Source organism: Chanos chanos, chromosome 1 (assembly GCF_902362185.1).
Source record: "Chanos chanos chromosome 1, fChaCha1.1, whole genome shotgun sequence".
NCBI classification, from domain to species: Eukaryota; Metazoa; Chordata; class Actinopteri; order Gonorynchiformes; family Chanidae; genus Chanos; species Chanos chanos.
Window position 1 is genome coordinate 48911294 of NC_044495.1, and position 13515 is coordinate 48924808.

At 41.4% G+C, this 13515-nt stretch overlaps 1 protein-coding gene across 1 annotated transcript in view; it reads left to right on the top strand.

Annotated features, from left to right (window-relative positions):
• Positions 1-13515, top strand: part of edil3a (EGF-like repeats and discoidin I-like domains 3a) — a 98171-nt gene that overhangs the window by 16326 nt on the left and 68330 nt on the right. The window contains exon 2 of the mRNA XM_030764746.1: positions 3768-3896. Coding sequence (XP_030620606.1) covers positions 3768-3896 — 129 coding nt within the window. The remainder of the gene's footprint in view (positions 1-3767; positions 3897-13515) is intronic.

The following is a 13515-nucleotide window of genomic DNA, read 5'->3' on the forward strand; positions in this document are numbered from 1 at the left end:
AAATTTGATTTAGAATGGAGTGATGGCTTATGGCAAAACAATGACATTTGAAAAAGAGAGGAAAACAATGAAATTTAAGAGGACAAAAGGGGAAAAAAAACGAAAAAACAAAAGAATAATAAAAAAAGAAAAAGATATTTGAGCTGTGCTGTTGTTCACAAGGCAATTTTGTATTGTCAAACTCCTCCGCAGGAAAGTTTTTCTTTTCTCTCTTCTTCTTTTTCTTTTCTCTGCAATATCTATGCAGCTGTGTGAAAGACCCTATTCTCTCACCTCTGAAAAGTGCAATATTTTTCACATAACTTTTGAACCAAAATAAGCTTAAGGTTTATTATTCTACATATAACAGAAACTTTTGGAACCATGTTCAAGAGAAGTGTTTCTGTGTGTGCGTGTGTGTCCGTGTGTGTGCGTATGTGTGTTTTTCTCTTTAACTCTGAGGCCAATGACAGCTGCAAATCTGATAGCGACCGTAATCTCCTGCGGTTTAGAGGACGCCTCCATAGAGAAAAATTTCTGTACGTTATTAAAGTACCTTGTTCTTTTGATTTAGACTTTGTGTAAAGTCAGCCCCTTGGCTCCAAGGCCTCCCTGTCAGACTGGAATCACTTATCGGCCTGAGTGGTCTGCAGTCTATCTTACTCAAACGGTGGGTCTCTGAAAAAAAAAGGGCAGAAAACCACAGTTCCTCTCTTCTTTTCAAATGTCATTTTCTTTACGTCAGGTCTTTTTGTGTGTGTGTCTCTGTGTGTGTGGACAGAGTTCCGCTAGCTAGCTCTGTGTTTACATTTTTTTTAACTTCGTAGGCGATAGTGGCAGTTGAGGCAGGAGAAACCACCTACCTCACTCGCCAAAGCCCAGCCACATCTCAGTCATTACGGCCTGGACCTCTCTCACTCTACCACAGCCACAACTCATCTCCTCTCAGTCAACCACCAGGAATTCTGCTGTGGCTTTGGCCTGGAAACTTAAGAGCGATGAAGCGATGACGTGTTGTTGTTTTTTTTTTCTTTTTCAAAAAATTTAGACAATAAGACCACTGACGGTTTGAAATCTGGTTTAACGTGTCCTTTTTTTCTTTGTGAGAAAGAACAAAGGGAGTTTAGATATAAATTAAAAATGAAACAGAAGAAAATGATTTTGTTAGTCCTTCAAGGATGTTTTTCTCTGTTTTCTGTTTCTGTGGAGTTATCACTACTTTTTTTTTTTTTTTTTTTTTACTTTGTTTCTGATTTTTTGTTTCTGTGCTAACGCAGATAAACCTCAGAGATTGAGTTTAACACTCTCACCACAGAGCTCTGTGAGCTTTACTGTTAAATAGTCTCTCTCCCTCTCTCTCTCTCTCTCTCTCTCTCCCTCTCTCTCTCTCTCTCTCTCTCTCTCTCTCTCTCTCCCTCTCTCTCTCTCTCTCTCTCTCTAACTCTCTCTCTCTGTCTCTCTCTCTCTAACTCTCTCTCTCTCCCTAACTCACTCTCTCTCTCTCCCTAACTCTCTCTCTCCCTAACTCTCCCTCTCTCCCTCTCTCTCTCTCTCTCTCTCTCTCTCTCTCCCTCTCTCCCTCTCTCTCTCTCTCTCTCTCTCTAACTCTCTCTCTCTGTCTCTCTCTCTCTAACTCTCTCTCTCTCCCTAACTCACTCTCTCTCTCTCCCTAACTCTCTCTCTCTCACTCTCTCTCTTTCCCTCCAGTCCTTGTAAGACTTAGTTTTCCCTCTTAGTTTCGCTTTCCCATGGCCTGTGGAATTTCTCTAAGCCCCATGTCCAGGACTCTGGGCTCTGTCAGTGCTGCCTGCCACAGCTTTCATTTTCAGCCATCTTTCTCACAGCAGCGTCTCCCTTTTCATTTTCAGCATCTTTCTTACACAGCCACCCCTCTGCTCCTTTCCTTTCTGCTGTAGGTTTTCTTTTTTTTTTTCTCTCCGAGTTCACTCTCTCATTGCGCTGCCTTGTTAAGATGGCAGTTTGTGTGTGTGTGTGTGTGTTTGCCTCCAGTGCAAGTCTTTCTGGATGTTTTATTGTCTCTCACTGGTCCCTGTGGCCTCCACAACTGTTTCCCCTCTGGCCATTATGTCCAATTAGCAAGAGGGAGCAACCATCATCCCTGTGCTGTTCTCTTGAAGAGGATCCGTGCTGTGATCCCCTTTGATGAGTACAAATCATACTCTCGTTATGCTGAGTGGTTTTCCAGTATCAGAGAAAGAGAGGGAGCACACACACACACACACACACACACACACACACTGCATTGCATTGTTGTGTTTGTTCTTTTCTGAATGCAAAAACATAATACTCAATCAGCAGCGTTCAGCACTCACAGACACAATGCATCACACGGCGATGCCCGCGTTTCCCTGGCTGTCGCGAAAGGAAACGCTGGAACTGTTAAAACTTGGACGCGAGCATAGCTGTCCCGAACCTGGATCGGGGCCCCTGTGCGGTATCTTACCATCCACCTCAAATTATAAGATTCCCCCCCCTCCCCCCCGCCCCCAACCCCCACTCCCAATGACTGACAGTCTCCTCCTTTTGCCATTTGAGGAGTCATTAATCTCTACACCTCGTACCAGGGTGAGGCGGAGTGTCACTGGGGTTTGAAGAAGTTAAACCTCACAGCCAAGATCCACAAGAGAATGTTTTTCTTGTGAGCGAACTGATAAAATAATGTTTCTACGACTTTAACTCATTATGATTCACAGGCTCCCCCTTCACTTTTTTCCTGCTCTAAAAACATGTGGGTTTTTTTGTTTTTTTAGTGGATGATGATGTAACGTAAAGCCAATTAAGGATAAACTGGTCGTAGTGGGACAGCGGGCTCTTAAACTGGCTCTCTTGGTGTAAACTGAACTTTTTAATCATCATTAGTCAATCAAATGATTGTTATTGATCAGCTGATCCAGTCAGAATGAAGTTACCTGTTGTAGACTATGGGCATGTCAAGATAAGCTGAACTTTTTCAGATAAATTGGATTCTTCAAGATAGCATTGATCCTGTGGGAGAGGTACATCCTTTCAGAGTGAAACCGTTATCCGGGGGAGAGTGTAGCTCTCTTTGGTTGACCCGATTAAGTCTGGGTGAACCAGTCCCACAGGGATAAACAGGATCTGTGGACACTCAGAGTGTCCAAGCAAGAAGTTCCAGTGCAGATTTCGGACCGGTTCTCAGACCAAACATATTGACAGGAACATAGAAAAAACACAGTGTTTCCTGTTTAGCTTGCAATGGTTCTCTAAAAAGAAAAAAAACCCACTAACCACAACATCTGTGTCATGTTTTAGGTCCACACACAGATGAATGCATAAACTTATCTTTTATTCATAACAGATTATCATGCATTTGTTATTTAATGTTATTTAACGTATTTTTTTTTCTTAAATTGGGAAAACAAGGAAAAAGGATGTGGTTAAACAGAGACGGAGAGATCAGTGGAGAATTTATGGAGGTGTAAACAGTTCACACATCATTTCAGTATATGCTTGTGCTGCGTAACGATGTGTGAGTGGTCAGAGTGGATTATGCACGAGGAGGATGTATGCTTGCTCTTAGCTCCTCAACCATATTACTGTGCCCTATGCGTGTGTGTGTGTGTGTGAGGTGAGAGAGAGAGAGAGAGAGAGTGCTTACAAGCTGTGGTAGCTGGTTCACTTCAGCAGAGTGTGTGTGTGTGAGTATATGTGTGTGGTATGTGTATGCGTGTGTGTGTGTGTGTGTGCGTGTGTGTGCACGTGTGCGTGTGTGTGCATTATATCTGATCTCCTGTGCTGTTTTGCAGGAGAGCTGTGTGAACCCAACCCATGTGAGAATGAGGGAGTGTGTCTGACATCCATCAGCAGTGAGGCTTTCACATGTGAGTGTGCCCCAGGGTTCACTGGGCCTACCTGTGCCAGTCGTATGGAGGTTGGTAAGTGACTTAAAAAGCAAGTCAGACTGTTGTGTTTCTCTGTTTGTCAATGTGTGTGTGTGTGTGCATGTGTGTGTGTGTGTGTGTGTGTGTGTGTGTGTGTGTGTCTGCATGTCTGTTAAAATCAACTGCAGACAATTACTCTTCTGCACCATTCCCACCCTTGTGTGTGTGTGTATGTGTGTGTGTTAAAAATTAATTTTACTCTTCACTAATTCAGTACAAGCGTGCACATTCCCAAACAATACACACACCATCAAATCTACAGTGGACACATTGCAACATATAATACAATACTCCCTTTAAACCACTGGACTCAGTCACATGACAAATGCTGCCCCCTATTCATTTAGATGCCTTCTGAGAGGTCAGTGGAAGGGGCCTGTATTGAATTTGTCTTGCTTGTGTTTTTTGGAATGTAGGTTTTATATTCACCTTGCAGCTGCTGGCTGCCCCCAACACGTACTGTCTTCTTCTCTGCCTCCCCTCTCTCTTATCGTGTGGCTGTACCAACCCACCTGATCTGTGCTCTTAAATCATACTCACATGTTTGTGTGAGTCCTGTCCCTCCCATTCCTCTCTCTCTCTCTCTCTGTCTCTCTCTCTCTGTCTCTCTCATTCACACTCCCACACTCTTACCTCTCCCCCTTTATCTCTTCATCTGCCTCCTATTCCATCCATCCCGCTTACACTGTTTCAAATACCTCCTCTACTGGTTTACTGCTCACCCCACCCCCCTCCCTCCACTTGGTACATATTTTATTTACATGTGTGGCTGGAAGCATCAGGAAAAAAAAAACAAATGAGGATGGAGTGCAACTGGTGCACAGAGAGCAAGTGCAGGGTGACATTAAACTCAGAACATGTGAAGGGCAGCCAAATTACATTTGCATTTCCCCCCCCAGTAACCACACAGAGGCTGTTATCCTGTCTATTGGGAGATATTAAATGGCTCTCATAGACAGACAAAGCCAGGGATGCCCACAGCATTAATGAGCAGGGAGAAAGTACATGAGAGAGTAGTTTTTTACTACGCTTTTCAAACAACAACGTGACCACCTGAACTGTCCAGCTGGACCCCAGAGGTCCTTCTTTAATTCATGGCACTTCAGACATTAGAACACAAGAGCCCTAGTGACAGTCGGCTTTAAGTCTCTGTCTTCGACCTTTGGGTTTGTCTGTTGACTGGATGAATATATATCTACTGTGGTTTCTGTGGTTCTGGTTTGACTGCAGAGCTGCTCAGGTTCTTCTCGCCCCCCCCCCCCCCCACACACACACACACACACAATTTTTCTGCTCTCTCCCGCTCTATGAATCTCTCAGCTCTCGCTGACTTTTCCGTTCCAACCGCTTGTCCCCGTCCACAAGTTCTCCACACAACCGCGGATTAAAGACAGAAACGAAGAAAACAGAATTAGAAGAACAAAGGAGTAGTTTTAGTGATCCTCCCTTTATCATTATGTATCATGAGGTAAAAACAAAGACCAAATGTCTTTGCGTTGAATCTTTTTTTTTTTCCTTGCTTTTCTTTTCTTTTTTTTTCAGGAAGCTCTAGAGCAGAGTTTTTTGTTGTTTTTTTTTGTTTTTTTTTAGGAAATTCTTGCCCTCTTTTAAGGTTGAGATAGGAATGGAGGGGAATTTCTATGAGAGTGTTGACCAGTCTCTCCTGACTGGAGGAGCGTTCAGAACTTGTTAATGGTTCAAAGGTCTATCGCCTCCACTTCCTCTTTTTGTGACCACTAACAGGGTACACATTGCAAATAAAAACTAGAGTATTTGTTGTTTTGTTTGTTGGTTTTATTGCCTTAACCATAACATGAAACACATTGCTGAGGTCCTTCCAAAAATCGATGCCTCATTTGAACTAAGAAATACGAATCCATTTCTTCTTAGAGCCTTTGGTTTTGATTTCTGCTCATACGCATTTAGAACTTTGTGGCATTTCCTCATCTTTTTAAGGAATCTGAAGTCTAGATTTGAAATGTACATTCAGATGGGGCTCCTTTTTCGTTCTTAATCCTGTCTTGTTCTTGCCAGATGACGTATCCTCATTTCTATCTGATCGTCCATCATCCCACTTTCTTCATCAACAGTTTTACTCTGATCCTCTGTAATAAAATTAGACTTTTCAGACTCAGAGAACTTTTCATTATTCAAATAGTGAATCAGACACAAACTACACAACCTAATCCAATTGCATTTTAGCGGATTAGTATCTGGTCGTAAAAGCCTTAGTAGTTAGGGATATACACTCAATTGAGCGTCCAGTGGGAAAAAAAAGAAGTCAAGAAACTTCCGGCAAAAATAGAAACCATGCATAGTTAATGCATTGATACTGGTTTGCATGCTGGCTGTGTTTTGTAAAGAGAAATTTTCTGACAGTGCTTTAGGAGTTCGATATGTGGAAGAACTGAGCTATTGAGCGCTCTCCTGTTGGCAGGCAATAGGTTTTTTGGCAAAGTACTTGAAAGTGGATGAGGAAAACATATTGATTACAAGTAAAGGAATCTGATAGACCATGGTCTCTCACAAAAGGATGTGCGTTAGGTTTTGCCTTAGCACTTTAAGAGAACAAAAATAAAGAGGAAAAGAAGATTCAACAACAATTCAAGCTACAACAACACCTTGATGTGTAACTCATTGGCGTTTAAAGATGGAGGTAAATCTGTCATTCTCTCTCTCTCTCTATGTCTTTCACATAATGTGTGTCTTAAATGTGGATCGCAAACGCCTTTTTTTGGTGTGTTAGTGTGTGGCAGGCAGCTGAGAAACATGTAGCGTGTCGTGTAACCGTTTGATAGGATCCAGATGAGGAAGGCTTTGAGTTCTCGGAGATGTTTTCAGAGCTGCGTGTCATCAGATTGGCCTGTGGCTGGGATAGGAGATTCTCAGAACCTGCTGACGGCGCAGGAAAGCTCCAGCCTACAGAGGGGGCATTGTTACACCGCAACTTCTCATTGGCTGTCAGCTATTTATTGGTTACTTTGTGCGCTTCTCTCTCTTTTTCTCTCTTTCTATCTTTTTCTCTCTCTCTGTCTTTTACTGTCTTTCTGAATGTTTACTGATGTGGTATCACAGAGAAAACCATTAGATATAACTCAATTTCTATTCTGGTACAAATTTTAAAAAAAATAAAAGATTGAAAATGAGTCCCCCGCCCCACAAAAACAAGATTTTTCAGTAATCTGTGATCTGTAAACCCTGTAGTTTCTTAGGCATGTGTTATAAATTGTACAATAAGATTATCGTAACAATTACTAGAACTTTTAACATGCTTGCTAACATCAGTTTAGCAACATCTTCATGTCACTCTAATTTCTAAAAGTTCTTTTCTTTAATAAGAAGTTAAAAAAGGGAGGGGGGGGGGGGGCGCAACTAGACATTGGGTTTCCCCTCAGATTAGTCTGACATCAAAACTGATTTATGAAGCAGCATTTTAACGAACAAAATTAATGAGAGGTGCTGAGATACGCCAGAATTTGAAATGGAAGAAAAACAGTACGCATAGCATCTTTACAAGCTGTTCTTTCTTTATTAAACACTTAGGTGATTTAAACATGGTTTCAGATTTCATTCTTAAAATGACAGTTGTTTGAACTGTTAAAATTTTTTGACAGTTTTCCCTACGCTGTCACCTGTTTGGAACACAGCCTCATAACAAACAAACTAAACCAAATGTCATTTTTATTCATCCCCAAGCCATGGTTAGCAATCCATCCATGACTGGTCACGGTGAATGTGCAGTGCTATGACTGGACAACAGTCATGGGTGACTCATTAATACCCCCCTCCCCCACGCACACACACACACACACACACACACTCGCACTCACACACAGACACACGCCATTCTTATTTATTACTGCTTTGTGAGTCACATCCCATGTCACTCTTTCCTACTAGAGACGCTCTCCCTCTGACTCAATCTGTCAGTCAGTTAGGAATGTCTGTTACTGAGCAAAGAACATACGGATGGCAAAAAAAGTGGTATTAGATAAAAAAGAAAAAAAGAACTAAGTAAGAGAGTCTGCCTTTTAAACCCAACCGTGACTACTGAAAGACAAAGAACTATCAGCAGTGTTGAAGTAAAGGCACTGATAAACACACCAAACTCATAAAAACAACCCTTATATTCCAAACAACAGTCTTACGCTGATTAAAACATGTTTCATTTGAGCTGCTTAAGAATTTTGTGGCAGGACTGGGTACGTAACTGAGTTCAGAAAGAGAAAGCGTCGTTTTTGGGACGTGTTTTTAAATTATCAGCAACTTTAGCGACAGAACAAAATGAATGTGCGGCGTGTGGGAGTCTTGCCTGAGCATCTAATGATGTGAAATATGAGACATGAAAACAAGTGAAAGGCCATATGGAAAACACAGACTCCCCTAGTGTGGTTGATGGTCCACTTAAAACCCACCAAGAAATATATTATCCAGAAAAGTCATCATTAGCAGTTTGCACTCTAACCTAAAAGACATTGCCGTGGTCTGATTTATTATGCACTAGTGTTTGAGAGTTTAGCGTACATGATATTCTTTAAGTAAAACCAGAGACGAACCTCCTGATAAAAAAAAAGCCACATCAAGGAAGCATAAAGCACCTCATAAAACAGAGGTTATGTCCCAATCAGATCTGTTGAAATCTTACATGCTGACTTACACCGCACAAGCCTGCTAGTAAACTTGGTTGTTAAATTAAAGACTTCTCAGTATCCAGATAACATCCTCATCAGTTGTTATCATCAAACGTGGAAAAAATCTGTCATTTGCAAAAAACAAACACCTCTGAAAGTCAGAATGAATTTGACATTGTTATTAGGAGCTGACAGATGAAAATGGATGAAAACAATAACAGACAGATGACCCAAAATGTCATAAGTTACGCTGGGTAAATAGTTATATGACATCTTTTCGATGTTTATCTGAAAGGTTAGACAGAGCTTGCCAGAATGTTCCATGCTTTGAGCAGAGCCTGTAAAAACTTAATCTGCCGTGATTAATACAATGAAGGCAGTGCCAGCCAAAAAGCATGCAAGCCTTTCATTTCCCTTTTATTTTTAAAATACGTACAATAACTTGGACCAAGGTAGCACATACCAGTCACTCACTTTTGGCTGTGTATACTGCAATAATTATGATAATAACATAATTGGATAATTTGCAGAAAAAAAAGAAAGAATTGTAACACGTTCAAAACACATATCACCTGAGGGTCCATGTATTCCCATGTATGATTCTTAAAATATTTATTAAACATTTTCCCAATTACTTTCGGCAGCTGGCAACACAACAAACACAAGCAAGCAGCGTGTAACTTTACAAACCAAAAGTGGTTCTACGGAGAAGAGAAAAGTATTCTGTGCTCTTGGCATTAACACTGTGCCTTAAGCACACACACACACACACACACACACGCACACACACACACACAAGAGATCCCAGAGGACAGTATTCAGTGTAGGTGACAGGCCTGTCAGACTTCACACTGCTGTGTGAGGAGGAGATTAGATCCATTACCCAGATTGGTAGCGACCTTGTCATGATCTGTCTGAAAAGATGCAGTGTACAAACACACACACACACACACACACACACACAGACACACACACATGCATACACACACACACACACACACAGATACACACACTCTCTCTCTCTCTCTCTCTCTCTCTCACACACACGCACGCACGCACACGCACACACACACGCACACACACACATGTTTGCACGCACACTGCACTGCTCTCACTGTGCAGTTACACTCAACACTATTCTCTCCTCTTTCTCGAATTAAGTGCTCTCTTTACCTCATTATTCCTAAACTGTTACAATCATCCAATAATTCTTTGAATTTGATTACAGGCAAGATTATTTGCAACAAGTCAACGCACATTATTATTATTATCATTTCTTCTTATGATAATAATGATGTAATAATAATTACTTCTTATCACAAATAAAAGAGCTTGACTTGACTATCTTTCAGAATTCACACAAGCTAGCTGTTTAGGCAGCTCTGTGAATAGAAATCTTTGCATTACAGGCATGCAGTATGGATTTGTTAGTGTTGTGTTTATTCTTGATGAGACTGTAAAGTCTGGCCTTGATCACGTTTCAGGATCTGCCTTTTTCACAGAAACAGTGATCGTTTTATACTTTCAGTTCCACGTCAGGTCCTGACAGCACGCTGCAAATGGAAACAGCCATGACTTAGAAATAAAGCTTTTTTTTTTTCCCTCTGAGCAGAAATAGCATGATTTGTCTCTCTCTTTGTAGAAATGTGTCTGTTTTTTTCTCTGTACAGAAATACCCCCCCCCCCCGATCCCCTTTGCTTTTGTGTGTTTGCTTTGTCCGGAAATAAGACAGCGCTGTGTTTTCTTTGCACGCTCCGCGTGCACCCTGCCCTATCTCTCACACGCACCTTGGACTGGCCTCAGTCTACTGCATTGTATACACTGTTATATTATATTTGGATATTACTTCCTCCAGAATGTCACGCGGATTTGGCCCAATCTGTCCCTGGCCCGTCCTCTTATCACTGACGGGCTGAGATTTAACGCCTTGAGTGAGGACTGCGGTGTAATACAAAGTCAACATCCTGCCTCTTGTTCTCTCTCGCATACACACACACACACACACACACACACACACAGATATTTATATACAGCCGTCAAAGCTGAGCGGTGGACCATTTGGAAATGTTGGCCTAAGAAAGCCAGCTATAATTTTTGAGGCGTGAGATTTCTGTTTTTCTGACGCTCTTGTAGGTCTGAGGCTTTCAGAGAGACAAACAGACTTACGAAGACTTACGAAGGAGTGGGCATATATGTTTTCGAGACCGCTGCAGATTTTGGAGGATGCGACAGGTCCCGTCTGTGGTTTTCCCAGGACGTTTTTGTGAGATGACGATTTTTTTTTTTTTTTTGGTTTTTGGTTTGTTTTCTTTTTGTTTTTGTTTTGACGGGAGAACATCAAACGAGCCCGAAGACTAAAATGTCAGGAGAGCGGCGTGCATGTTTTAGTTGGAACTCAGCTCAGACCGAAAAGACATTTGCTTGGAAAAATATTTTCAGGCATTTGATGAATTTGTTTCTTAAATGAGCTTGAAATGTTGCCATGAGTATGAATAGGATTATGGTGAAGAGATGAAAAGAGATGCAGGGATCTGATTGGCTCTTTTCCATGTTGTAACTCACTTTGACATTCTTTGCTTGGTCAAATTAAATTTGAACATTCTCTTTGTGGTGGAAAAGCAGACCTCATGCTGAAAAGATGTGCATGAAATCCCGATAAGATTCCCAAAATCTATCCATCTTGGGCACACATTTAGACAGGAGATTTTTCTTTTACATCATAACACTATATCTGATACAACTTGCAGTCTATTTACTTAGAGCTTGATTAGCTGAATGAAGTGTGTTCTGACTGGTCTTGATTAAAATTGTGCTTTGTCAAGGTTGCACAGGAAAAGTGTTTAGAATTACAGGCGCAGCAGTGACTCAAAATCTAGTGTTAGCATAGGAGTGGAAATTGCCTCTGGTAGCTTGCTCTAAATAAACAAACAAGACAACACAAATGATAAATAATTGAATATTTCTTTTAATACGTGTGAAAAGCAATAGCCACAAAACAGGAAATGTATGCTCTCTCTCAATACACTAACCTGCTAACCCCGCTTGTGCTCAAATAAGGTATGTAACACATGAACTTGGATGCATTGCATAGCACTGTTGCTATGTTAGTTTACTGTACTTCAGGCAACATGTATTCACCATTAAGAGTTCAAACGGCTTCCCCGGCAGACTAATGGATATTCTGAGACCGTTTACTTCTTTCATTATGTTTACTTCAGTCAAAATAGATTTCCTTTTCGCAGCCTTCTCTTAAAGTTTTAACATATTCACTGGATCCAGAAAATGCTGCGTCACTGATGTTATTTACACTTAGATGGGGTACAGTGACATCCAATTCACATTAGCTGTCTGAAGTAGCTTATACATATTTTTCACTCCTAAATTCATTCAAACGGCTTTGGACGATCTGAAAGCCATTAATTTCACAATGTAACCGAGGTTAAATTAGTGTTTTATAATGAAATAGTCCTCTCTCATATTAGCGCTATGCTGCCATGGCCACAAACAGCTTGTTATTGGTCCAAGATTTGAAGATACCTCTGAAACATCACTGCAAATGGAGAGAGGGAGAGAAGAGTTAATAAAATAATGAGCAGATTATCCGTAAAAAAGGCATCACTTTGGATTTTGAGAAAAGGTTTGAAACGTGTTTAATAATAGCCTTCAGAAGAGGAGCTGTCTGTGTGTGTCTGTGTGTGTCTGTGTGTGTGTGTGAGTCTGTGTGTGTGTGTGTGTGTGTGTGTGTGTGTGTGTGTGTGTGTGTGTGTGTGTGTGTGTGTGTGTGTGCGCGTGTGTGTGTGTGTGTGCGCGTGTGTGTGTGCATGTAGGAGCTAACACGATTTCAGGTTTGAAGAGAATAATTGTTCTGAGTACTTGGCATTCATAGAGTCATAAAATTGGTTTATCCTTCCAATTGGGGGAGTGTGCTGGAATTTTGGGAGTTGTTTTGTTGGTTGGTATCAAGTTTGGCTGCTTTGTGTGTGTGTGTGTGCGTGTGTGTGTGTGTGTGTGCGTGCGTGTGTGTGTGTGTGTGTGTGTGTGTGTATGAGTCACTGTGTATCTCATAAGATAATTTAATTTGAATTTATTTTGATTCTTTCAGACCATGCTCTCCACTTATTCATTTGTTTTTCCAGAAGTGACTTTATCGCGTTTAAAATCGCATTGCTCATTCAAATTAGGCTCCATAGACTACACAGCTCAGCCATTGTGATTTGCTTTGAAACAAACCCAAAGATCTGACCCACACAGGTGTACTCATATGTTATTCACTTCCCACATACACACACTCATACACACACTGTCCAGCTGAAGTTTCTAGAAGCCAGAAAGAGCAGAAGGGAAAGGTCGCCTGCTGGGTGCATCATGTGAATGGTGTTTGCGTGTATGTGTGTGTGTGTGTGTGTGTGTGCTCTCTGAGGGAACAAAGGAGTCAGCATAAGGAGCGGAGCTGAACTACAAATGCATAATGTGTGGAGCTGCATGACATTCATAGGCCTCTGATACAGGAGAGAAACAATACCTGTTTCAGCTCATTTCTGCATAGTATTACACTTCTAAAGCCCACACAACCATGTGTTTTTTTTTTTCTGCAGACATACATTTGAGAACCAGAACTGAATCACAACAGCCTTTTACGGGCCAGTCTTCTGCATACGCGGGTGCATATGTGTCCTGAACGCATATATAGAGTCTTGTGTCTAAGCTGAGACAGACTGAAAGAAATGTGGTATGCCAGCCAACGCTGGCAGAGATTCTTTTGTGTGTGTTCTGAGAATAAAGACTAAAGCAGATCTGCCTTGTCCATGAACCCAGATCTAGGAGCACTGTATCATATCAAAGTCTATTCATCCTGCTCCTCAGAGAATACTCTACAAAACCCTCTCACTCTCTCTCTCCTGCTTTCTTTTTTTCTTTCGCTGGGGCTCTACACATGGGAAATCTCTGTTTAACTATCCACATTAAAAGGAGTGGATTCAGT